This window comes from Physella acuta, unplaced genomic scaffold (genome assembly GCF_028476545.2).
Source record: "Physella acuta isolate Inbredline_101_S28 unplaced genomic scaffold, ASM2847654v3 ptg000240l, whole genome shotgun sequence".
In the NCBI taxonomy this organism is placed as follows: domain Eukaryota; kingdom Metazoa; phylum Mollusca; class Gastropoda; family Physidae; genus Physella; species Physella acuta.
Genome location: NW_026731759.1, coordinates 36,293 through 63,756, shown reverse-complemented (window position 1 = coordinate 63,756; position 27,464 = coordinate 36,293). Strand labels below are relative to the sequence as shown.

The window sequence follows — 27,464 nt, the reverse complement described above, 5'->3', positions numbered from 1 at the left end:
CTAACAAAAAATAAAACACGGCACGGAACAGCTCGGCTATTCACTGATTCAATTTATAGAGAGAAATCTTTGGAGCCAACTCTATTACTTCCCTTTGTTTGGGAGCTGCGTATTCAAACCTTTCATAAATGGTAAGCCTACACACTTATTTTTGGAGTTAGTTTTGGGTGCTATGATAATCTAAGTGAAACTAGCTGAACATGAACATAGCAATCACTTGAAGTTGAACAGTTGTTCACAATTTATAAAGATATAGGAATACGATAGACAATTTCCTCTTCATTTTAGATTTAACAAATATATTAAAACTTACACTTTGATCACAATCATTCACTGACCACAATCATTCACTGACCACATTCATTCAATAACCACATTCATTCACTGGCCACATTCATCCACTGACCACATTCATTTACTGACCACATTTAATTATTGACCACAATCATTCACTGACCACATTCATTCACTGACCACATTCATTTATTGACCACATTCATTTATTGATCACAATCATTCACTGACCACATTCATTCACTGACCACATTCATTCACTGACCACATTCATTCACTGACCACATTCATTCACTGACCACATTCATTCACTAACCACATTCATTCACTGACCACATTCATTCACTGACCACACACTGATCACATTCATTCACTGACCACATTCATTTACTGACCACATTCATTTACTGACCACATTCATTTATTGATCACAATCATTCACTGACCACATTCATTCACTGACCACATTCATTTACTGACCACATTCATTTATTGATCACAATCATTCACTGACCACATTCATTCACTGACCACATTCATTTATTGACCACATTCATTTATTGATCACAATCATTCACTGACCACATTCATTCACTGACCACATTCATCCACTGACCACATTCATTTACTGACCACATTTAATTATTGACCACAATCATTCACTGACCACATTCATTCACTGACCACATTCATTTATTGACCACATTCATTTATTGATCACAATCATTCACTGACCACATTCATTCACTGACCACATTCATTCACTGACCACATTCATTCACTGACCACATTCATTCACTGACCACATTCATTCACTAACCACATTCATTCACTGACCACATTCATTCACTGACCACACACTGATCACATTCATTCACTGACCACATTCATTTACTGACCACATTCATTTACTGACCACATTCATTCACTGACCACATTCATTTACTGACCACATTCATTTATTGATCACAATCATTCACTGACCACATTCATTCACTGACCACATTCATTTATTGACCACATTCATTTATTGATCACAATCATTCACTGACCACATTCATTCACTGACCACATTCATTCACTGACCACATTCATTCACTGACCACATTCATTCACTGACCACATTCATTCACTGACCACATTCATTCACTGACCACATTCAATTATTAACCACATTCATTCACTAACCACATTCATTCACTGACCACATATATTCACTGACCACATTCATTCACTGACCACATTCATTCACTAACCACATTCATTCACTAACCACATTCATTCACTGACCACATTCATTCACTGACCACATTCATTCACTGACCACAGCCATTTACTGACCACATTCATTCACTGACCACATTCATTCACTGACCACATTCATTCACTTACCACATTCATTCACTGACCACATTCAATTATTAACCACATTCATTCACTGACCACATTCAATTATTGACCACATTCATTCACTGACCACATTCAATTAGTGACCACATTCATTCACTGACCACATTCATTCACTGACCACATTCATTCACTGACCACATTCATTCACTAACCACATTCATTCACTGACCACATTCATTCATTGACCACATTCATTCACTAACCACATTCATTCACTAACCACATTCATTCACTGACCACATTCATTCACTGACCACAATCATTTACTGACCACATTTAATTATTGACCACAATCATTCACTGACCACATTCATTCACTGACCACATTTATTCACTGACCACAATCATTCACTGACCACATTCATTCACTGACCACAATCATTCACTGACCACATTGAATTATTGACCACAATCATTCACTGACCACATTCATTCACTGACCACATTCATTCACTAACTACATTCATTCACTGACCACATTCATTCACTGACCACATTCATTCACTAACCACATTCATTCACTAACCACATTCATTCACTGACCACATTCATTCACTGATCACATTCAATTATTGACCACATTCATTCACTGACCACATTCATTCACTGACCACATTTATTCACTGACCACATTCATTCACTAACCACATTCATTCACTAACCACATTCATTCACTGACCACATTCATTCACTGACCACATTCATTCACTGACCACATTCAATTATTGACCACAATCATTCACTGACCACATTCATTCACTAACCACATTCATTCACTAACCACGTTCATTCACTGACCACATTCATTCACTGACCACAATCATTTACTGACCACATTTAATTATTGACCACAATCATTCACTGACCACATTCATTCACTGACCACATTTATTCACTGACCACAATCATTCACTGACCACATTCATTCACTGACTACAATCATTCACTGACCACATTCAATTATTGACCACAATCATTCACTGACCACATTCATTCACTGACCACAATAATTCACTGACCACATTCAATTATTGACCACAATCATTCACTGACTACATTCATTCACTGACCACATTCATTCACTGACCACAATAATTCACTGACCACATTCAATTATTGACCACAATCATTCACTGACTACATTCATTCACTGACCACATTCATTCACTGACCACATTCATTCACTGACCACATTCAATTATTGACCACAATCATTCACTGACCACATTCATTCACTGACCACATTCATTCACTGACCACATTCAATTATTGACCACAATCATTCATATACCACATTTATTCAATGTCCACATTCCTTCACTGATTACAACCTCTCTCCCCCCCCTCCCTTTCAACTGACCCTAGCCCTCTACATTTTGGCTTTCGGACCCCTATCGATAGAAAATCAATCGACCATATAATCGATTGATCGATTAGATCTAACCTTGCTGGAATAGATTTGTCCAACCCCCCCCCCCCCCCACCCCTCCCTAAAAAAACAAACCTTATCCCCGCTACTATCTCTAGCAGTTCTTATCAGAGATCGACATGAACGGCTGCGTTGGGTGGGTGTGGAGAGGGGGGCGGGGGCGGGGGCTACCATAACCAGGACAGGCTCGACCTGTTAGCTGTGACATCACGTGGTCGCCTCTAGAGCCTGTCAGTCAGTCAGTCGGGGACTTCACAGACCAGGTGTACCGCGCTGTAAAGCTACCCGGTCGGGCTGATCGTCGCAGGATTTGATCAATCACTAATGTGACAATTCATAGTCAGGATTTGATAAATCACTAATGTGACAATTCACAGACAGGATTTTGTAAATCACTAATGTGACAATTCATAGTTAGGATTTTATAAATCACTAATGTGACAATTCATAGTCAGGATTTGATAAATCACTAATGTGACAATTCATAGTCAGGATTTGATAAATCACTAATGTGACAATTCATAGTCAGGATTTTGTAAATCACTAATGTGACAATTTTTAGTCAGGATTTTGTAAATCACTAATTAGACAATTCATAGTGAGGATTTTGTAAATCACTAATGTGACAATTCACAGTCAGGATTTTAACGAATCACTAATTTGACAATTCATAGTCAGGATTTTATAATAAATCACTAATGTGACAATTTATAGTCAGGATTTTATAACTTACTATCGTGACGATTTATCATCAAGGTTTTAAATATCATTAACATAAAAAAAAAATTTCAAATGATTTCTTAGCTATTAGCACGGCACATATGTCTGATTCAACAACCAAAACAAAGAAGTAAATCTTTAATGTGTAAGTTCAACATGTGTTTAATGTGTAAGTTCAACATGTGTTTAATGTGTTAGTTCAACATGTGTTTAATGTGTTAGTTCAACATGTGTTTAATGTGTTAGTTCAACATGTGTTTAATGTGTTAGTTCACAACATGTGTTTAATGTGTATTTTCATCAGGATTGGTTACCATTCAAGAATTCCGTAAAGGAATAGCAGCAAGGATATTCTACAGTCACTTTATCATGTAAAGCGAGGTCAGTATTTCAATTACTGAATTTACATTTCTTATCTCATTCACAGAATTTAAGGGGAGACTAGTATTTATTTCCATACACATGTATTCATGTCTTGTAAGGGGAGATTAACATTATGCTATCTATAAAACCACTAAACAAAACATTGTCTTACACACTAGTTGTTTAGTTTTAAACGACTTCTTTTGAAATATCTTTAGGTTCTAAATTTAGCATTACTAGGTTTGGGTAAAAACCTACGTTGTCCTACATAAGATTAGATCGTGTACAGCACGTTAAGACTAGTGACTAGAGACCATGAAGGGAGTGCCGTATCTATTGCTATGGGACGGCGACAGTTTTTGTCCGTTTGGAATTGTTTAAAATAGGGCAACAAAAACATGCGGACTTCTGCGAAGACAGTAGCGATGTTCGGTACTGTACTTCGTGTTGCTATCACAATCTACTGGATGTGTTTATTATGTGATACAGGCGCCACTTTATGAGGCAAATTAAGAGGGGAGGGGGGCATGAGCAGTGTTTCTTTCAGACTTTTTTATACAGGGGGGGAGGGCACATAAAATTATTTTGTGGGGGAGGGGTGGGGGCGGAAAATGGTAAAAGTATATATTTTCTATATAAATTATATTTCGTTCGGGGGGGGGGGTAGACTGCCCCCCCCCCTCTGCCTCTGAAGAGATGCCTGAACGTGAGTATCGAGATTTTGAAATATCCAGGTCGTTATAAAGTGGGGCGGTTATTGGGATGTTTGCTTTATAATATAGACCTGTCATATCTGTCACATCTGTCACATCTGTCAGGTCTGTCAGGTCTGTCAGGTCTGTCACATCTATAACATCTGTCACATTTGTCAGGTCCGTCATATTTATAACATCTGTCAGGTCTGTCATATCTGTAACATCTGTCAGGTCTGTCATATCTGTCAGGTCTGTCACATCTGTCAGGTCTGTCATATCTATAACATCTGTCACATTTGTCAGGTCTGTCTCATCTGTCAGGTCTGTCATATCTATAACATCTGTCACATTTGTCACATTTGTCATATCTGTCAGGTCTGTCATATCTATAACATCTGTCACATTTGTCAGGTCTGTCTCATCTGTCAGGTCTGTCATATCTATAACATCTGTCACATCTGTCACATCTGTCATATCTGTCAGGTCTGTCATATCTATAACATCTGTCACATGTGTCACATCTGTCACATCTGTCATATCTGTCAGGTCTGTCATATCTATAACATCTGTCACATTTGTCACATTTGTCACATTTGTCATATCTGTCAGGTCTGTCATATCTGTCAGGTCTGTCATATCTATAACATCTGTCCGGTCTGTCAGGTCTGTCATATCTGTCAGGTCTGTCATATCTGTCAGGTCTGTCATATCTGTCAGGTCTGTCATATCTATAACATCTGTCAGGTCTGTCACATCTGTCAGGTCTGTCATATCTATCTGTCACATTTGTCACACGGCAATGTTCTCTAATCAATTGTACAGTTCTTAATTTTAGATATCGAGGTACCATCACATGATTTTACATTACTAGATACGAACATTAACTGATGCACCATCACTTGATGTAACATTACACGATGTAATATTACACCACGTAACACACGATGTCAATCCACCACTTAATATGAAACACCGTGACATCTAGAATATTCTAGAATGTCTTGACATGTCCGTGAAATCAGATTTAGCTTCGTGACGTTTTGACTCGTGGGGGGGGGGGGGGGGGTAACTAGCTGGGACATCTTTTTAAAACAAATGTGACTTTATGGGTTGTAGGGGATATGTGGTGATTTTATGGGTTGTAGGGGCGATGTGGTGACTTTATGGGTTGTAGGGGCTATGTGGTGACTTTATGGGTTGTAGGGGCTATGTGGTGACTTTATGGGTTGTAGGGGCTATGTGGTGACTTTATGGGTTGTAGGGGATATGTGGTGATTTTATGGGTTGTAGGGGCGACGTGGTGACTTTATGGGTTGTAGGGGCTATGTGGTGATTTTATGGGTTGTAGGGGCGATGTGGTAGGGGCGATGTGGTGACTTTATGGGTTGTAGGGGCGACGTGGTGACTTTATGGGTTGTAGGGGCTATGTGGTGATTTTATGGGTTGTAGGGGCGATGTGGTAGGGGCGATGTGGTGACTTTATGGGTTGTAGGGGCGACGTGGTGACTTTATGGGTTGTAGGGGCGAAGTGGTGACTTTATGGGTTGTAGGGGCGATGTGATGACTTTATGGGTTGTAGGGGCTATGTGGTGACTTTATGGGTTGTAGGGGCTATGTGGTGACTTTATGGGTTGTAGGGGCTATGTGGTGACTTTATGGGTTGTAGGGGCTATGTGGTGACTTTATGGGTTGTAGGGGCTATGTGGTGACTTTATGTGTTGTACGGCCTACGTGGTGACTTTATGGGTTGTAGGGGCTATGTGGTGACTTTATGGGTTGTAGGGGCGATGTGGTGACTTTATGGGTTGTAGGGGCTATGTGGTGACTTTATGGGTTGTAGGGGCTATGTGGTGACTTTATGGGTTGTAGGGGCTATGTGGTGACTTTATGGGTTGTAGGGGCTATGTGGTGACTTTATGGGTTGTAGGGGCTATGTGGTGACTTTATGGGTTGTAGGGGCTATGTGGTGACTTTATGGGTTGTAAGGGCTATGTGGTGACTTTATGGGTTGTAGGGGCTAAGTGGTGACTTATGTTGGGTCTAAGTGGTGACTTTATGGGTTGTAGGGGCTATGTGGTGACTTATGTTGGGTCTAAGTGGTGACTTTATGGGTTGTAGGGGCTACGTTGTGACTTATGTTGGGTCTAAGTGGTGACTTTATGGGTTGTAGGGGATATGTGGTGACTTATGTTGGGTCTAAGTGGTGACTTTATGGGTTGTAGGGGCTACGTTGTGACTTATGTTGGGTCTAAGTGGTGACTTTATGGGTTGTAGGGGCTAAGTGGTGACTTATGTTGGGTCTAAGTGGTGACTTTATGGGTTGTAGGGGATATGTGGTGACTTATGTTGGGTCTAAGTGGTGACTTTATGGGTTGTAGGGGCTACGTTGTGACTTATGTTGGGTCTAAGTGGTGACTTTATGGGTTGTAGGGGCTAAGTGGTGACTTATGTTGGGTCTAAGTGGTGACTTTATGGGTTGTAGGACCTAAGTGGTGACTTTATGGATTGTAGGACCTAAGTGGTGACTTTATGGATTGTAGGGCCTGTGGTGACTATATATTGGGTCGTAGGGCCTAAGTGGTGACTTTGTATTGGCTTGTAGGGCATAAGTAGTGACTTTGTATTGGGTTCTAGGGCCTAAGTGGTGAATTTTATTGGGTTCTAGGGCCTAAGTGGTTACTTTGTATTGGCTTGTAGGGCCTAAGTGGTGACTTTGTATTGGCTTGTAGGGCCTAAGTGGTGACTTTGTATTGGGTTCTAGGGCCTAAGTGGTGACTTTATAGGTTGTAGGGCCAACGTGGTGACTTTGTACTGAAATATTTTTTGACTGAAGCTTACCCTGAAAGTTAGGGTAACTGATGCCTGACCCGAATGTTAAAAGTCTAAAGCTTATATTAAAGTCTCTTAAAGCTTAACCTAGTATAAGTTAGAGTTTAACTGAAGCCTGGCGTTTAACTTTATTAAGAGTGCCACGCGAGTTCAGTCTCACATGAGTATCAACATCAAGATCTCTCGCTCAAGTCTCACTCAACCCATTCAAACATCACTCACTCCACTCAAATATCACTCACTCCACTCAAATATCACTCACTCCACTCAAACATCACTCACTCCACTCAAACATCACTCACTCCACTCAGACATCACTCACTCCACTCAAACATCACTCACTCCACTCAAACATCACTCACTCCACTCAAACATCACTCACTCCACTCAAATATCACTCACTCCACTCAAACATCACTCACTCCACTCAAACATCACTCACTCCACTCAAACATCACTCACTCCACCCAAACATCACTCACTCCACTCAAATATCACTCACTCCACTCAAATATCACTCACTCCACTCAAACATCACTCACTCCACTCAGACATCACTCACTCCACCCAAACATCACTTACTTCACTCAAATATCACTCACTCCACTCAAACATCACTCACTCCACTCAAACATCACTCACTCCACTCAAACATCACTCACTCCACTCAGACATCACTCACTCCACTCAAACATCACTCACTCCACTCAAACATCACTCACTCCACTCAAACATCACTCACTCCTCAAACATCACTCACTCCACTCAGACATCACTCACTCCACTCAAACATCACTCACTCCACTCAAACATCACTCACTCCTCAAACATCACTCACTCCACTCAAACATCACTCACTCCACTCAAACATCACTCACTCCACTCAAACATCACTCACTCCACTCAAACATCACTCACTCCACTCAAATATCACTCACTCCACTCAAATATCACTCACTCCACTCAAACATCACTCACTCCACTCAAACATCACTCACTCCACTCAGACATCACTCACTCCACTCAAACATCACTCACTCCACTCAAACATCACTCACTCCACTCAAATATCACTCACTCCACTCAAATATCACTCACTCCACTCAAACATCACTCACTCCACTCAAACATCACTCACTCCACTCAGACATCACTCACTCCACTCAAACATCACTCACTCCACTCAAACATCACTCACTCCACTCAAACATCACTCACTCCACTCAAATATCACTCACTCCACTCAAATATCACTCACTCCACTCAAACATCACTCACTCCACTCAGACATCACTCACTCCACCCAAACATCACTTACTCCACTCAAATATCACTCACTCCACTCAAACATCACTCACTCCACTCAAACATCACTCACTCCACTCAGACATCACTCACTCCACTCAAACATCACTCACTCCACTCAAATATCACTCACTCCACTCAAACATCACTCACTCCACTCAAACATCACTCACTCCACTCAAACATCACTCACTCCACTCAGACATCACTCACTCCACTCAGACATCACTCACTCCACTCAAACATCACTCACTCCACTCAAACATCACTCACTCCACTCAGATATCACTCACTCCACTCAAATATCACTCACTCCACTCAAACATCACTCACTCCACTCAGACATCACTCACTCCACTCTAGTCTCACTCAAATCCCACTATACTCCTACTCGCCCAAATCGCGTTTTACTTAAATTTCCACTCAAATCTATCTCTTCCCATTCAAATCCCACTGTAAAATCTCTATTCTCACTTTTAAATATTTACGTCAATTCACCGAAAACCTGCTACCAAATATTTTTTTGCCCCGCACTACCACTGTGTTATTTTATTGACATAAAGAATTATAAATTGATCACAATCAATCAGTGGCTTAATCCATTCACCACATTCTCTAGTGACTGTCTATTCATGAAAGCCTAAATCATCACCATAACATCTGTGGTGTATCAGATCAGCCGATGGCCCGTGGTCTTTATAAGACTTGGGGTCCTTATCCCAGGAAAGTACGCAACTTTTTTGGGTATATATATATATATATATATATATATATATATATATATATATATATATATATATATATATATATATATATATATATATATATATATATTAAATAACATCGAGAGTTGAGAATCCTTCCATCATTATTGTTGACATGGATAACAATCGGGGTTTTTATTTAGATTTTGTAATCAAAGCGGCCTTAAAAATATTTTTTGAAAAAATAACTTAAGCCTGATAATAATTTTGAATTTTTTTGTTTTTAGAATGAAATTTAGAAAAGTTGTAAATAATTTTTTAGCTTCAGGCTACATTTCTTCTCATTTTCATCAAACCTAAGTTATAAACTGAGGTTTCACTTTGCTTAAGACAAACATTGATTGGCTGTAGGCCTACAGGAACTCAGTGATCAATTTTCTGAAAACCCCACTTCATAGTAATTTGTTCTCAAAACTTTGCCGACTGAATTTTTAAACAATTTTTTTAAACCACATGACATAGTTCTGCCATTTTTGTGATTAAAGTGTCAACAGAAATTTTGTTTAATTTAATTTTTTTTTTTATTTCTTTTAAATTTTGTTTAGTTACCAAATACTCAAAACATAAAATACATCAAATCCTTAGTAAGGTCCAACAAAAAAATCAGTCAGAGTTTTATAAACATATTTATTATAAAAACATAGTATTTGATTTTAAATATTAAATGGGCCTTTAGAATAATTTTGAGGCTGTTCTTGGTTGTACCCATTACATATTTAAAAAAATTTATAACAAAATATACTTTTAATATACTATATAAAATAGCTGTGTGCAATTTATTGTATAAAATACTTCTGTATCCCTCAGAAGTTATTATTACTTAAACCGAGACGCAAATGTATTGAAACTAAATTGGTATAGAAACGCACTAAGCACACTTCTATTCAAATTGATAGGACTCGGCGTTGTCACTGGGAATTATCAAGAGGGTCTAGTTTCGATTTAGAACTTTTTAGAAGTTTTATTTTGTTCATACTGACAGGGGCCTGTTGTGTTCTCAAAAGGTTTTGTTTGACAACATGTGGGCTGGATCAAAGTACAGGACACACCTCCTTCCAATACATGGAGTTTTTTTTTAAATTTAATAACAATTTTTTAATGTAATAATGCACTAAAAAAGGAGAAAATAAATGTTTTTGTTTAAATATATAATCATACACTATTATTAAAAAATTAAATAACTTTAAAGAAAAGCGTGGGCCACTATCTATATATATAATTCTCTTCTGGGAGACGCTAGAAAACAAGCTGCAAGCGCCTCCTTGCAGTCCCCTCTCTTTCTCTTTCTCCCTATCACTATCACTACCACCCCCACCCCACATGGTCTGGTGAGCTGTGGTCACGCTAAATGTTTACAAATCGTAGAGCCGGGTTTAGTGACGGCTATAAGGGGCAGATAATTTAGTTTAAAACGATTTTAAACTTACAGGAGGTAACTAAGAGGAGGCTGCTTACACGGGGGGGGGGGGGGGGGGGGGTAGGGTCGGGGTTAAGGGAAAGGGGGGGGTAGTGTTTTAAAGCAAATATTTTCAGTGGCAGCATTGGTACTGTCGAATTCACAAATTATGAATTACTGAAAAGTAGAAAATAAAACAACTAAATAGCGGCGTATGATACGCCGCGGGTCGGCTCGTATTATCTATTTGATATTGATTGTGTGTGGTTGTCGGGCATTGTGTGTGGTGGGGTGGGCAGGTGTGTCAAAAACATTACGGAAAATGCGTCACACAGCATTATTTGATGATTTTTTTGGACCGCGACTTGAATACACATGGTAGTAATTTAAACCGTAACGTGGCTTATCTTCTTATCTGTCAGACTGATGAGCTGTAGTACGACATAGTCTTTCCTATCAACACAACAAAAATTATATTGACGACACATTTGTTGTCTAAATAGCGCTATACTATAACATCGGCCATAAGTATCAACATATTTCTGTTTTCAGTACCCCTGAAGTTGCATGTGTTCCCTATGGCTGCACATCTGTTTCCGGTCATCTTCATACTGGTGACGGTGTACCACTGCGCATGCGTCAACTCTGCTCTAGCAGACGGCGGTGTAGCAGACGAAGATCGAAAACGAGGCAAGAACAATCTCAGCAACGACCGAGGAGACAGTGGGGTCTTTCACGATTTAGGACGCGAGCACTCGGAGTCACTGGACTCCTTGAACTCGACTCTGACTCCTGACCGAGTCACCAATGTCAGCGCGAACCTCTCGGAAGACGGCAATGACTCCATTGCTGTGACACAGAAGGAAAAACCAAGGAAAAAAGTTAAGGGTCAAAATATAAAACAAACCACGGACAAAAATGTTAAGCCCAAGCGCAAAAATGCAACAACAACTACGGGCAAAAATGTAAAAAATCGAGATAAAAAGAAACCGCCGAAAGAACCAGTGGAAGAAAGGAAGGAGATCACGGATGTAAGTTTAAAGAAAATATTCTTGAGCTAAATCCCGGGCCTAATCACAGGTAGTCCACCAAAACTACACACTTTATAATCCACAATCGGGAAGTTTTTTTTTAACTATGTGTCACCATGGGTATATTTTTTAGAGAGCTCCTGTAAACTTTCTAGTATATTCTAATTTAATAGTAAGGATGGGGGGGGGGGGGGGGGGGGGTTAACTTCCAGTGCTACCGAACTATAGAAATATCGAAAGACAGAAGTTTGTGACAAAATCGCTTGTTTTAATTAAAAAAAACTCATAAATGAGAAAAGTTATTTGAACATAGTTTCTGAGAATATGATGTAAAATTCAAGAGGTTTTTTGAGAAATCAATAATAGAGTAAAGTATCCCTACTGTAAATTAGATGACAGAAACCAGAGTTTAAGGTACCTTAAGGCACTCGTTAGCGGGTTTTCAGAAACCAGGAGTGGGGTTAGTATAAAAAGTTAAAAAAAAAACAACTAAAAGTTTGATATGACACTTATGCATGAAAAAAAGCCAACCTAATTAAAACAGAACCGAAGTAATCGTTTACAGACAGACAGACAGACAGACAGTCAGACAGACAGACATACAGACAGGCAGACAGGCAGACAGACAGTCAGACAGACAGACAGACAGACAGACAGACAGACAGACAGACAGACAGACAGACAGACAGACAGACAAACAGACAGACAGACAGACAGACAGACAGACAGACAGAAAGAAAGACAGAAAGACAGAAAGACAGAAAGACAGAAAGACAGAAAGACAGAAAGACAGAAAGACAGAAAGACAGAAAGACAGAAAAACAGAAAGACAGAAAGACAGAAAGACAGACTTACTTGTTTTTGGGGTGATTCTGATTGTGTTATTGGTCTGACTAGTTCAATTAAAGATATAAGTACACCTCATCAACCGTAATATCGATTTTAAGTTTGTTCTTTTTCGTTTCAGATCACAAGGAGACTAAGATCGTTGTATACTAAACCAAAAAAAAGTATGTAATACAAATAAATAATTGTAATAGTTTACCTTGTTCCATGACAAATGATCTCAGGACAAATGATATCAGACACAAAATATCAGACAAAATATCTGAGATCATTTGTCCTGAGATTATTTGTCCTTGAGATCATTTGTCCTGAGATAATTTGTTCATGATATATTTTGTATGGGATATTTTGATCATTCTTCCTGTCGCCATATATATATATATATATATATATATATATATATATATATATATATATATATATATATATATATATATATATATATATATATATATATATATATATATATATATATATTAATAATATAATTAAAAAAAATATATAAAATATAAATTAATTAAGTTCAGTGCGGGCTCAAAATAAATATAAAATAATTTGGTTAAAAAGATTATTAATCTGAATATTTGAAATTGTTCTTTTATCAAATGGGTTCAGTAAAATTGTCCTTTTATCAAATGTGTTCTTTAAAATTGTTCTTTTATCAAATGTGTTCTATAAAACTGTTCTTTTTTCGAATGTGTTCTGTAAAATTGTTCTTTTATCAAATGTGTTCTGTAAAATTGTTCTTTTATCAAATGTGTTCTGTAAAATTGTTCTTTTATCAACTGTGTTCTTTCTGTAAAATTGTTCTTTTATCAAATGTGTTCTGTAAAATTGTTCTTTTATCAAATGTGTTCTCAGTAGAATGTCCATGCGACGACTGGGATCCTCGCATCAAATGGACCTCTGACCCCTCACGTCAAATGGTCAGCGTGGATTTCTGTGACGAAAAGAGAAAAGCAATCGATGACGTGAAAGTCAGGCTCTATCGACAGAATGAGAATACGCGATCTATATTAAATGATACTTTACTGGTAGGTACACCTACATGTTTAGTACGGATATGTCGGTACTGGGGGGAGGGAAGGTGGGAACGGATGTGCGTGTGGTTAAGGTAGGATACTATGTGCGTGTGTTTAAGTTAGGATACTATGTGCGTGTGGTTAGGTTAGTATATTATGTGCGAGTGGTTAGGTTTGGATACTATGTGCGAGTGGTTAGGTTTGGATACTATGTACTAGTGGTTAAGTTAGGATACTTTGTGCGTGTGGTTAGGTTAGGATACTATGTGCGTGTTTTTAAGTTAGGTTACTATGTGCGTGTTTTTAAGTTAGGTTACTATGTGCGTGTGGTTAAGGTAGGATATTATGTGCATGTGGTTAAGTTAGGATACTATGTGCGTGTGGTTAAGCTAGGGTGATATGTGCGTGTGGTTAAGGTAGGGTGATATGTGCGTGTGTATGTATACCTATTTACAGGGCGGGGGCGTGTAAAATGTTTTTCCATTTCCTATTTATATACAATTCACACTGAACGCTTTAGTGATGTCTAAACGTGTGTATTTTCTAGGAGACTCCATCATGCCAGATCAATTTCACTGGTTTGGAAAAAGGTGACTACGTTATAGAGGTAAGTCGCTCTACCGTTGCAAGTTCTTACATGCAATCCTGGCATTACCTTGCCTGAATTAACGTGATTTAAATCCGGTGTATCACCACAGCTGTTTGTTTTCTCCCAACAGTTAAGAGGTGAATGTCTTGGCTGCGAGTTAGTAAACGGTTACCAACACCCCACTCCTTTGATGGAGTTTGGTAAATTCACAGTCAACGGTAAGTTCCCATCTTGACAGTATACACTGGATGTAAAGTTTAGGTGAGAAAATTAGAAGTATAATTAACAATCCGGGGGTGGGGGAGGGGTCAGGGGTGAGGGCAGTTATGCAAAATTTAAAAATTTACTACATATATATATATATATATATATATATATATATATATATATATATATATATATATATATATATATATATATATATATATATATATGTTACGGTCAAAGCCCGAAGTGCAGCCAAAGCCCGCACTGGCCGGGACGTACTGGCCAAAGTCCGAAGCGCTTAAACATGACAGCGTATTTTGTACATTGGCCGGCCCATGCGCACACTGGCCGGGATGTCCTGGCCAATGTCCTATCTCGACTAAGTAGTGATAGCGTTTTTATTAATGTGGGTGCGGTTTCATTGTGATTAACGTACTGTTTGGCACTTGTTTGTAAGTAGTATATTAGGTCACTTTTGGTTAGTATCCGCAGGCGCAGGCGGATGCGCAAAGGATATATAGCAATATACTCGGATGCGCAGGCGCAGCCTGCCGCAGCCTGGCGCAATGAGATATAGTAAAATACTCGGGATGGGGATGCAGATGGGGAAGGGGATGGGGATGCGGATGGGGATGGGGAGGATGCGCAGTGATGCGGATGGGGATTAGGTCAGTAGGTCAGTAGGTCACCACCGGTGACCTTGTGACGTAATCTGTGACCTAGTTACGTAATTTTAATAAGTTTTTAATTAGTTTTAATGACTTTTTAAAATTTTAATTAATTTTTGACCTAGTTACGTAATTTGAATGTGTTTTTAATTAGTTTTAATGAGTTTTTAAAATTGTAATTAATTTTTTTTTTAATTAACGAGTTACGTAATTTGATTGTTTGTTTACTTTTTTAATTGTTTAATTTGTTTGTTTACTTGTTGTTTAATTTAATTACTTTGTTTATATTGTATAATTTTTTATTAACTAGTTACGTAATTTTATTTTAATTTTTTTAATTTTTTTTAATTTTTAAATTTTTAAATTTTTAAATTTTTTAAATTTTAAATTTTTATTGAGTAGTTACGTGATTGGATTTTAATTTTTTAAATTTTTAAATTTTAAATTTTAATTTTAAATTTTAATTGATTTTAATTACTTTGTTTGTATTTTGTTTGTTTATTTTTAATTAGTTTAATTATTATTAACGAGTTACGTAATTGGAGTTTAATTTTTTTAAATTATTACATTTTTAAATTATTATTTCTAATTTTTATTAACTAGTTACGTAATTTGATTATTTGTTTGAAATTCCTTTTATTTCTTTGTTGTATGGTGTTTAAAATAAAAGACTAACACTAGCGTGTACTTTGTATAGGGACCATTCTCCAACACAACGAACGTGTACCGAAAATAGAACATTCATTAAAGATAACGATCAGCCACACCTGTTACTTATCGATCCGCCCGTGAACCTCCCCGGCGCTGCGCGTTTTTTAATGGGAATGTATTGATCGCACCCACTGACCATCAGTATGATGGTCCACCTAATTAAAGTTGGTCACGCATCAGCGATTTACAGCGGTTTACTCGGCGCTGCCCGTTTTCTAATGGTAATGTATTGATCGACTCGCCTCGACACCGTGTAGCCATTAACCATCAGGCGACAGCTGTGCATGAGTTGTGCAACAGCTGGTACCACACTTTCCACTAACGTACAGTCTCATGGGTTTTTAAGTTTCCTGGTACGAGTATGTTAAACGTATACACATTCACACACACACACACACTAAATTAGAACAAAAGTCTTCTTATATTTTATTTGTTTATTAACGTTTTTCCAAGTCATCATAGGCTTTTAAAATATCACGGTGTAAACTTAACAAGTGTTCAATACATATTCGATTATAGTAATATGGGTGAGAGCGGTGAGTAGGCGGGTGAAGGGTGAACAGGTGGTTGAAGGGTGAGCAGGTGGGTGAAGGGTGAAAGGTGGGTGAAGGTGGGGAAGGTGGGTGAAGGGGGAACACGAGTAAGAGTAAAGGATATATAGTAAAAGACTCCACCACCTGAGTGAGGTGGGTGAGGAGGTGGGTGAAGGGTGAGCAGGTGGGTGAAGGGAGAGCAGGTGTGTAAAGGGGGAGCAGGCAGGTAAAGGTTGAGCAGGAGTAGGAGTAAAGGATATATAGTAAAAGACTCCACCAACTGTGTGAGGTGGGTGAGGAGGTGGATGTTAATTTTAATTTTAATTTTTTAAATTTTTCATCATCTGTTAACTTTAAGGTTCTATAACTCTATATATTTAAATACATTTTTTTATTCAACCGAGTTTACTTTCCCTAACGTAAGTACATGTAAAGGGGTTTTTTCTATAGATCTGTAATGAATTAGGCCTTTTTGACTATGACTTGTCCAGACGTTGACATTTTTTTTGAGGTACACGGACACACACACACACACACACACATACACACACACACACACACATTCACACACACACACGAAATTCATACTAGGTCGGTAAAGGCGGAGAGAACTCATAGGTATACATTATCATGATGACAACAAAAGCGACCCTTATTTGATTTACATGAAACAGTGTTTTCCAAAAAGTGTCACCATTCCGTTGTCATTTTCGCAGCTGGGTTTATTTTAACTGCACCCCGTGCGCTCTTGTTTACATTTAAAAATGCGTGTCGCGTATCGTGTTCACGTGTCTTCCCTAATAAAGACACGAGAGGAAAGACAACTGTTCTAAAATTAGAACAGTCTTGTTTACAGCCACGAGTAACGTCCCTTGTTGAAAAAAATTCTCGTCAGAATGCTTAACTAAACATTAAATTTCTTTAACAAGTTAAAAAATAATTTTGGAGACCAACGGTTAACAACATTAAGACACCTCCCTTTTTACTTTCTCGTATATACGAAGTATAGAGAAAGTCTTGTAATCGTGCAAAAAAAAAAATCGAGATTTTTGCAAATCTCGACGTTTTACATCTCACTGATACGGAAAAACATAATTTTGCAATCTTGTCCGTATGTCTGTGTGTCTGTCTGTGTGTCTGTGTGTGTGTGTGTGTGTCCGTGTGTAAACACGATAACTTGAGTACCGTTACAGCTAGGTTGATGAAATTTCATATATAAGTATTTTATCAAAATCGTAGATCCGTATCAACTTTTGAGCGATTTCTGATAACCGGAAGTGGTACTTTTTCTACTTTGAATTTTTCAAAAGCCTGTAACTTGAGTACTATTTCAGATAGATAAATGAAATTTCACATGTAAGTAAAAAATCTAATTCTCTACGTTCTATCAAATTTTGAGTAATTTCCGTTGACCGGAAGTACTTATTTACGCTATTTCCGATTTCTCAAAAAACGCATGTAAATTTATAAAGTACTAATAATATTGCGCACTATTATGTACCTTTATTTAGCGTTCACTTGCTGTGCATTTCTTTTTTCTACGAGATTATATTTTATTTTTAAAAAAATTGAGTATTTAAAATGGATTAAAAATCATGTCTAGAAGTCTATATCCCGAGTTGCCATCCCCCGTAGTGTTATATTAGAATATTCGAGAAAGTTTAGGGGAGATCACTCCCGGTTTATTGTTTTCTGTGACGACAAGGCACAATACACTTTTGTATTTTATGTCTCAAGTAGAGGGGTGGGATATTTTTTCTTTGTAAGCTGGTTGTAAACAAAGGGTAGACGAGGCGATTACTAAGTAAGAGGGGAGATAACCTGGTTTGCATCGCGATATTTGAAATTATGGCGATGTTTAACTATGCTTACAGACCTCAACCAAAAAAAGGCAATGAAACTAGAAGGAAGAGGAATGTATATCTTAGTCTTGCAGCAGATTACCTTCCCATGTTCGTTATCCACTCATTGTATTTTGTTTTTCTATATCCCTCATTGTCATCTTAATTTTTGATCACCTTAGTAAAAAATTGCTTTAGATTATAAACTTCAAGTTTTAAAAAACAACAACGTTATAGTACGTCGTGTCAAATGACACACCGTTTAAAATGTCTACATTTAAATTTCACCAAAATAATGACGTAAAAACTAAGTATGATATGACTCTAAAGTACAAATCAATAATTTTGATTGATTAAGGGGCTGGGTGAGTTATTTTTATTCGGGTGCCCAGGGAAGGTTTAGGATTTGGTTGGGACAGAATGTATACTAGAGTCGGAGGAGTTTTGGTTTCACCGAGGCTGGTTTCGAAGTTGGTACATGCATGTTTTGGAATTTATAGGGGGAGAGTTTATACTAGGGTCGGAGAAGTTTTCACCGAGGCTGGTTTCGAAGTTGGTACATGCATGTTTTGGAATTTATAGGGGGAGAGTTTATACTAGGGTCGGTGAAGTTTTCACCGAGGCAGGTTTCAAAGTTGGTACATGCATGTTTTGGAATTGGTTGGGGTAGAGTTTATACTAGGGTCGGTGAAGTTTTCACCGATGCATGTTTCAAAGTTGGTACATGCATGTTTAGGAATTGGATGGCGTAGAGTTTATACTAGAGTCGGAGGTGTTTTGGTTTCATCGATGCATGTTTCAAAATTGGTACATGCATGTTCTGGGAATTGTTGAGGGTAGATTTTATACTACCGTTGGACGTTTTTTGTTTTAACCTAGACAGGTTTCAAACTCGGTCCATCCATGTTTTGGAGTTGGTTGGGGTAGAGTTTATACTAGAGTCGGAGGAGTTTTCACCGAGGCAGGTTTCGAAGTTGGTACATGGATGTTTTGGAATTGGTGAGGGGAGAGTTTATACTACCGTGGGACGGTTTTTGTTTTCTCCTAGGCAGGTTTCAAACTCGGTCCATCCATGTTTTGGTCCATGCATGGTTTGGAGTTGGTTGGGTGTAGAATTTATACTAGAGTGGGACGGTCTTTGTTTTCAACAAGACGGGTTTCAAAGTTGGGTGTGGATGTTTTTATTTGTATATGGAAAGATTTAAAAGTTGGATGGGAACGTTGTCACTTGTGACAGTAAATGAATACAGATAAATGTTTGTCTGTTACTTTGTCATACGTCCTTTGTCTGTCCAAGGGAATAGTGTGGGTAGAGGTACGGGCTGTTTATCTAGCGGTTATTACTGTGTTTAGGGATGGGGGCGAGGGTTGCGGACAAAATTTTCCAGGGGATATGGCGAATAGTGATAAAAAATAACTCACACAGCCCATGTCTATCCAACCACACCACACGCGTCATCACGTTCAATAGCTACGCCATCGGGTTCAATAGCTGCGCCAACACGTTCAATAGACGCGCAGTGGTTTTTAGTCATGTAACACTATTGTAAATAAAACATGTAAAGTACTGAAAAAAAGTCATAAAAAAACGTTTTAATAACAAGCTTTTATGTACTAATGCACTAAAAAGTAGAAAATAAATTATACACTACTATTTAAATAACTATAAAGAAAAGCGTGGGTGTCTTCCTTAACATTAGTAAAGGTATCCAATAGATACTAAAGTGACCCACGCTTTTCTTAATAGTAATTTAAATAGTAGTGTATAATTTATTTTCTACTTTTTAGTGCATTAGTACATAAAAGCTTGTTATTAAAACGTTTTTTTATGAATTTTTTTTAAAACTTGAAGTTTATAATAAAGAAATGTTTTACTAAGGTGATCAAAAATTAAGATGACAATGAGGGATATAGAAAAACAAAATACAATGAGTGGTAACGAACATGGGAAGGTAATCTGCTGCAAGACTAAGATATACATTCCTCTTCCTTCTAGTTTCATTGCCTTTTTTTGGCTGAGGTCTGTAAGCAAAGTTAAACATCGCCATAATTTCAAATATCGCGATGCAAACCAGGTTCTCTCTCCTCTTACTTAGTAATCGCCTCGTCTACCCTTTGTTTACAACACGCTTACAAAGAAAAAATATCCCACCCCTCTACTTGAGACATAAAATACAAAAGTGTATTGTGCCTTGTCGTCACAGAAAACAAAAAGGGAGGTGTCTTAATGTTGTTAAACGTTGGTCTCCTAAATTATTTTTTAACTTGTTAAAGAAATTGAATGTTTAAGTAAACAAAAATCATGTCTATATTCCGAGTTGCCATCCCAAGTACTGTTATATTAGAATATTCGAGAAAGTTTAGGGGAGATCACTCCCGGTTTATTATCAAATGTGTTCTGCAAATATGTTCTTTTATCAAATGTGTTCTGTAAAATTGTTCTTTTATCAAATGTGTTCTGTAAAATTGTTCTTTTATCAAATGTGTTCTGTAAAATTGTTCTTTTATCAAATGTGTTCTGTAAAATTGTTCTTTTATCAAATGTGTTCTGTAAAATTGTTCTTTTATCAAATGTGTTCTATAAAATTGTTCTTTTATTAAATGTGTTCTGTAAAATTGTTCTTTTATCAAATGTGTTCTGTAAAATTGTCCTTTTATTTAATGTGTTCTCTGTAGAATGTCCATGCGACGACTGGAAGCCTCACATCAATTGGACCCTTGACACCTCAGGTCAAATGGTCAGCGTGGATTTCTGTGACGAAAAGAGGAAAGCAATCGATGGCGTGATAGTCAGGCTCTATCGACGGAATGAGAATACGCGATCTATGTTAAATGTTACTATACTGGTAGGTACACCTACATGTTTAGTACGGATATGCCGGTACTGGAGTGAGGGAAGGTGGGAACGGATGTGCGTGTGGTTTGGTTAGGATACTTTGTGCGTGTGGTTAGGTTAGGATATTATGTGCGAGTGGTTTGGTTAGGATATTATGTGCGTGTGGTTAAGGTAGGATACTATGTGCGTGTGGTTTGGTTTGGATACTATGTGCGTGTGTTTAAGGTAGGATACTATGTGCGTGTGGTTAAGTTAGGATACTATGTGCGTGTGTTTTAGTTAGTTTACTATGTGCGTGTGGTTATGTTAGGATACTATGTGCGTGTTTTTAAGTTAGGTTACTATGTGCGTGTGGTTAAGGTAGGATACTATGTGCGTGTGGTTAAGTTAGGATACTATGTGCGTGTGGTTAAGGTAGGATACTATGTGCGTGTGGTTAAGTTAGGATACTATGTGCGTGTGGTTAAGCTAGAGTGATATGTGCGTGTGTATGTATACGTATTTACAGGGCGGGGGCGTGTAAAATGTTTTTCCATTTCCTATTTATATACAATTTATACTGAACGCTTTAGTGATGTCTAAATGTGTGTATTTTCTAGGAGACTCCATCATGCCAGATCAATTTCACTGGTTTACAGAAAGGTGACTACGTTATAGAGGTAAGTCGCTCTACCGTTGCAAGTTCTTACATGCTATTCTGGTATTACCTTGCCTGAATTAACGTGATTTAAATCCGGTGTATCACCACAGCTGTTTTTTTTTCTCCCAACAGCTGAGAGGTGAATGTCTTGGCTGCGAGTTAGTAAACGGTTACCAACACGCCACTCCTTTGATGCAGTTTGGTAAATTCACAGTCAACGGTAAGTTCCCATCTTGACAGTATACACTGGATGTAAAGTTTAGGTGAGAAAATTAGAGTAATAATTAACAATTATCACAACCAGAGGCGTGGCGGGGGTGGGGGGGGGGGGGCGGACCGCATTGGGATAACACCATTGAGAGGGGTGACGCCTAGACAAAAAATAGCAAAATATATGCAGAATAAAATGATCATTTCAGTTAAATACATGATTTATTACAGTTAACTAGACTTTTGAGAGCAAATTGACAAATCCCATCGGGAGGGGGGGGGGGGGTGGCTAAGGATATAGAAAACAAAACAATACTACATCCAGTGCATTTAAAACCGACTATAGATGAACATGGACAATTACAATTTGCCTCTTATATATTATTTAACTCAAGGTCTTGTTGAAATAAAATTCATTGGAATTTAGTGTATGTCCGTCTAGTTTAGCTTCAAATTTACAACTAGGTGCTTTATTTATGTTCTGTTTTGTTGTTGTTATTTAACTAACCGCAGCTTGTGTGTAATATTTCAGAAACAGAGGATCAAACAATTTTACGTCCACTGCCTGTGTTGGAAGAAAAAGATGGCATAAGTTCCACCATCTTGGTCGGCGTTTTGGGTGCTGTCCTCGCTGTTGTTGTCATTGTTATCACAGGTTGGTAGCCTGACGTTTTGTTGACGTTTTGTTGACGTTTTGTTAACGTTTTAGTGAAGTTTTGTGGACGGTTTGTTAACGTTTTGTTAACGTTTTGTGGACGGTTTGTTAACGTTTTGTTAACGTTTTGTTGACGTTTTATTGACGTTTTGTTGACGTTTTGTTGACGTTTTGTTAACGTTTTAGTGAAGTTTTGTGGACGGTTTGTTAACGTTTTGTTAACGTTTTGTGGACGGTTTGTTAACGTTTTGTTAACGTTTTGTTGACGTTTTATTGACGTTTTGTTGACGTTTTGTTGACGTTTTAATGAAGTTTTGTTGACGTTTTGTTGACGTTTTGTTGAAGTTTTGTTGACGTTTTGTTGACGTTTTGTTGACGTTTTAATGAAGTTTTGTTGACGTTTTGTTGACGTTTTGTTGACGTTTTAATGAAGTTTTGTTGAGGTTTTGTTGACGTTTTAATGAAGTTTTGTTGACGTTTTGTTGACGTTTCGTTGACGTTTTGTTGACGTTTTGTTGACGTTTTGTTCACGTTTTGTTGACGTTTTGTTGACGTTTTGTTGACGTTTTAATGAAGTTTTGTTGACGTTTCGTTGACGTTTTAATGAAGTTTTGTTGACGTTTTAATGAAGTTTTGTTGACGTTTTGTTGACGTTTTGTTGACGTTTTGTTGACGTTTTGTCGACGTTTTATTGACGTTTTAATGGAGTTTTGTTGACGTTTTGTTGACGTTTTGTTGACGTTTTGTTCCCGTTTTGTTCCCGTTTTGTTCCCGTTTTGTTCACGTTTTGTTCCCGTTTTGTTCCCGTTTTGTTCCCGTTTTGTTCCCGTTTTGTTCCCGTTTTGTTCCCGTGTTGTTCACGTTTTGTTCCCGTTTTGTTCCCGTTTTGTTCCCGTTTTGTTCCCGTTTTGTTCACGTTTTGTTCCCGTTTTGTTCCCGTTTTGTTCCCGTTTTGTTCCCGTTTTGTTCACGTTTTGTTCCCGTTTTGTTCCCGTTTTGTTCACGTTTTGTTCCCGTTTTGTTCACGTTTTGTTCACGTTTTGTTCACGTTTTGTTCCCGTTTTGTTCCCGTTTTGTTCACGTTTTTGTTCACGTTTTGTTCCCGTTTTGTTCCCGTTTTGTTCCCGTTTTGTTCACGTTTTGTTCCCGTTTTGTTCACGTTTTTGTTCACGTTTTGTTCCCGTTTTGTTCCCGTTTTGTTCCCGTTTTGTTCCCGTTTTGTTGACGTGAGTCGTGTTTTTTTTTCTTCACTTAGTCCTCTTTACTTTTGGATTTATATTATTAATATTTTTATTGATAGTAGTAATAGTAGTATTGTAGAGGGGAGATAATTCAATAAAGATTAACGTCTTAATGAGTAGTTATTATACGTTACACTCCTCTCCTATTTAAGAAAGATCTCTCCAAAACAAACCATTTACGACAACAACTAATGTTATAACTTTCTTTTTGCAGTTTTGGCTTATAAATTATGTAAGAGGAAGGAATCAACCAGTTCTTCAGGTACAAGGTCACCAGATGAGCAGAGTTTCACCGAGTCACTGATGGGACATGCGGAGGTTTCTGACTGTTGTACACCGAATGTGCCGGATGACAGTCGTGGACTGAACGTGCAGAATGACAGTGCTGACAGCCTGGCTCAGTGTGACAGCTGTGACATCATGTGTGAACGTGACCATGCGGACAGCCGACAAGCAGACCACACTGTCACACCTGTCAGTAGCCGCCATGTCGCACATGGCATTGAGACAGGTCAAAGGTCTCTAACCGACACAGGTAAGGCAGTCTCCAACACGTCACGTTATAAGGTCTCTAACTCACACAGAAGTCTCTTGATGTCTGTGGTTTTAAATAAAGTACGGCAGCGACCAGAGGTTTCCAAACATGTTGTGTTTCCAGCAATGAACTGGGATTGACGTGGCGATCTAGCACAAAATACATTTTTACTGTGTTTACGGAAACGGCATGTACTTATCATGATCTAAGGACTGACTTATTTATACCGGTATACTTCCTAAGTTAGAGGCCTAGATTAATCATTATCTTTTCCCGTAAGATACAAGGGGCAGATAAATCAGAGTTAATCTGTTTCAATACAAGGGGATAGTGCGGACAGCACTAAGCCCCGCCGATTTAGTTTCTCTAACGTCAGTCAGGTACCCATCAGAGCTGGGTGGACCCAGGGATCCGAACGCGAAACTTTCGGGTCAGCTGTCGAGGGCTCTACCATCTAACCACGGTGTTCTCTCTCACATTTTATGTAGCGGTCAAAATGTTCGCTCTACTCTCTCATCAAGTTTCCTATATTGAAATCGCTGACGAACGTGAAAGAAAAGCTAAGGGAGGGAATGCATGAAATTTAATAGCATCTGAGTTTTAAACGAGTTATCTTTCGTTTTAAAAAATATCTCTTCAACAATAACTCAAGAACATAAACATCTTTGTTTATTTATTTATTTATTTATTTTTTATTTACGATTATAAAAAAATGTTTTTAATTTATTTTTCAGGTTTAGCTGTACACAACCTGATGCAGTTACCAAGGACAACGACACACGATCAAAGTTTGGATGGCAAAGTTCCGGTTGAACAGGAACTAAAGGTTTTTCGCTGCACTGACCCTTCGTTGAACGGCAGTTGTATTACACTGAATGTGGCGGATCTGTGTGGTAACTCCACATCTGGCTGTAGCCCTGATGGTACCTCAGATAAAAACCAAAGTCTCACACAGAGCAGTAGTACGTACAATGCACCAGGAAGCCGCATGTACGATGCACCCGGCAGTAGCACGTACTATGCACCAGGCAGCCGCATGTACGATGCACCAGGCAGTAGCACGTACTACGCACCAGGCAGTAGCACGTACAATGCACCAGGCAGACGCATGTACGATGCACATGAAAGTAGCAAGTACAATGCACCAGGAAGGTGCACGAATGATGCACCACGCAGCAGCAGCTACGGTGAAAATGACAGTATGTTAGGTGAGCGGTTTGAGGACTATATCATACGTGACATGAACCAACCCAAGTTCGGGATATTGAGACAGCCGAATGACATGAACCAACCCAAGTTCGGGATATTGAGACAGCCGAATGACATGAACCAACCCAAGTTCGGGATATTGAGACAGCCGAATGCCCAAGTGAAAAACACATTTTCTGTATCGTTACCATACAGACTGTTGGGATTAAACCAGTTCGATACAAACTGTTAGGGTTAAACCAGTTCGATGGAAACTCTTTGGATTAAATCCGTTTGATTCATTCTGCTGGGATGAAGTCAGTTCGATACAAACTGTTTGGATTAAACCAGTTCGATAAATATTGGAAGTGTAATTAGACTGGATGCCCTGACTTATCTAAAACGCGTTTGGTCGATTGGCCGAATAAGTAGTGGTCAGTTGGCCGAATAAGTAGTGGTCAGTTGGCCGAATAAGTAGTGGTCAGTTGGTCGAATAAGTAGTGGTCAGTTGGCTGAGTAAGTAGTGGTCAGTTGGTTGAGTAAGTAGTGGTCAGTTGGTCGAATAAGTAGTGGTCAGTTGGCTGAGTAAGTAGTGGTCAGTTGGCTGAGTAAGTAGTGGTCAGTTGGCTGAGTAAGTAGTGGTCAGTTGGCTGAGTAAGTAGTGGTCAGTTGGCTGAGTAAGTAGTGGTCAGTTGGTCGAATAAGTAGTGGTCAGTTGGCTGAGTAAGTAGTGGTCAGTTGGCTGAGTAAGTAGTGGTCAGTTGGCTGAGTAAGTAGTGGTCAGTTGGTCGAATAAGTAGTGGTCAGTTGGCTGAGTAAGTAGTGGTCAGTTGGCTGAGTAAGTAGTGGTCAGTTGGCTGAGTAAGTAGTGGTCAGTTGGCTGAGTAAGTAGTGGTCAGTTGGCTGAGTAAGTAGTGGTCAGTTGGCTGAGTAAGTAGTGGTCAGTTGGCTGAGTAAGTAGTGGTCAGTTGGCTGAGTAAGTAGTGGTCAGTTGGCTGAGTAAGTAGTGGTCAGTTGGCTGAGTAAGTAGTGGTCAGTTGGCTGAGTAAGTAGTGGTCAGTTGGCTGAGTAAGTAGTGGTCAGTTGGCCGAGTAAGTAGTGGTCAGTTGGCCGAATAAGTAGTGGTCAGTTGGCTGTATATTATTATGTAGTGGTTCTATACGTTTGAGTTGTTATTAGTTGTCATTTAAAGAATGTCTTGGCGTACAGTTGTTGAAACTTGACGTGGTCGAGTCGGTAAAGCTCATGGTTGCTAAACCGAAAAGTCTCGAGTTCGAACCCTCGGGCAGATGAGGCTCGCTAGCTGGGGACAGCCACTCTTCTAGGAGAGACAACTCCAAAATTAAACAACTGCTGCCTTGTAGTTTGTTCTTGGTTGGACAAAGGCTATGGAAGCAAATCCAAAAAGAAAAGCAGGCTGAAATCGGAGTCAATGGCCTCAATGGCGCATAACCAGTTGACACGTAACGCTTAATTGTGTTGGAGGCGTGGTCGAGTCGGCAAAAA

At 38.6% G+C, this 27,464-nt stretch overlaps 1 protein-coding gene across 8 annotated transcripts; it reads left to right on the top strand.

The window, feature by feature from the left end:
- On the top strand, positions 1-26,874 carry LOC131938270 (uncharacterized). 8 transcript variants are annotated; one of them, XM_059296227.1, is made up of 13 exons: positions 1-131; positions 4,158-4,234; positions 11,758-12,236; positions 13,204-13,246; positions 13,944-14,116; positions 14,652-14,711; positions 14,824-14,911; positions 21,327-21,499; positions 22,089-22,148; positions 22,262-22,349; positions 22,872-22,994; positions 24,450-24,770; positions 25,505-26,874. In XM_059296227.1, exons 3-13 carry the CDS (start codon positions 11,784-11,786, stop codon positions 26,209-26,211), a joined length of 2,289 nt encoding a protein of 762 aa, XP_059152210.1. In that variant the 5' UTR covers positions 1-131; positions 4,158-4,234; positions 11,758-11,783; the 3' UTR covers positions 26,212-26,874. The 8 variants fall into 8 exon arrangements, with proteins under 8 accessions (XP_059152210.1, XP_059152212.1, XP_059152209.1 ...); XM_059296229.1 differs by lacking the exon at positions 1-131 and adding an exon at positions 3,373-3,983; XM_059296226.1 differs by lacking the exon at positions 1-131 and adding an exon at positions 3,373-3,998.
- Positions 26,875-27,464: the final 590 nt, after the last annotated feature.

Coding starts and splice junctions, on each gene's coding strand:
- LOC131938270 (XM_059296227.1), top strand. CDS start 11,784: ATGGCTGCACATCTGTTTCCGGTCATCTTCATACTGGTGACGGTGTAC. Junction 12,237..13,203: donor AAAGGAAGGAGATCACGGAT/GTAAGTTTAAAG, acceptor TTTTCGTTTCAG/ATCACAAGGAGACTAAGATC. Junction 22,350..22,871: donor TGGTAAATTCACAGTCAACG/GTAAGTTCCCAT, acceptor GTAATATTTCAG/AAACAGAGGATCAAACAATT.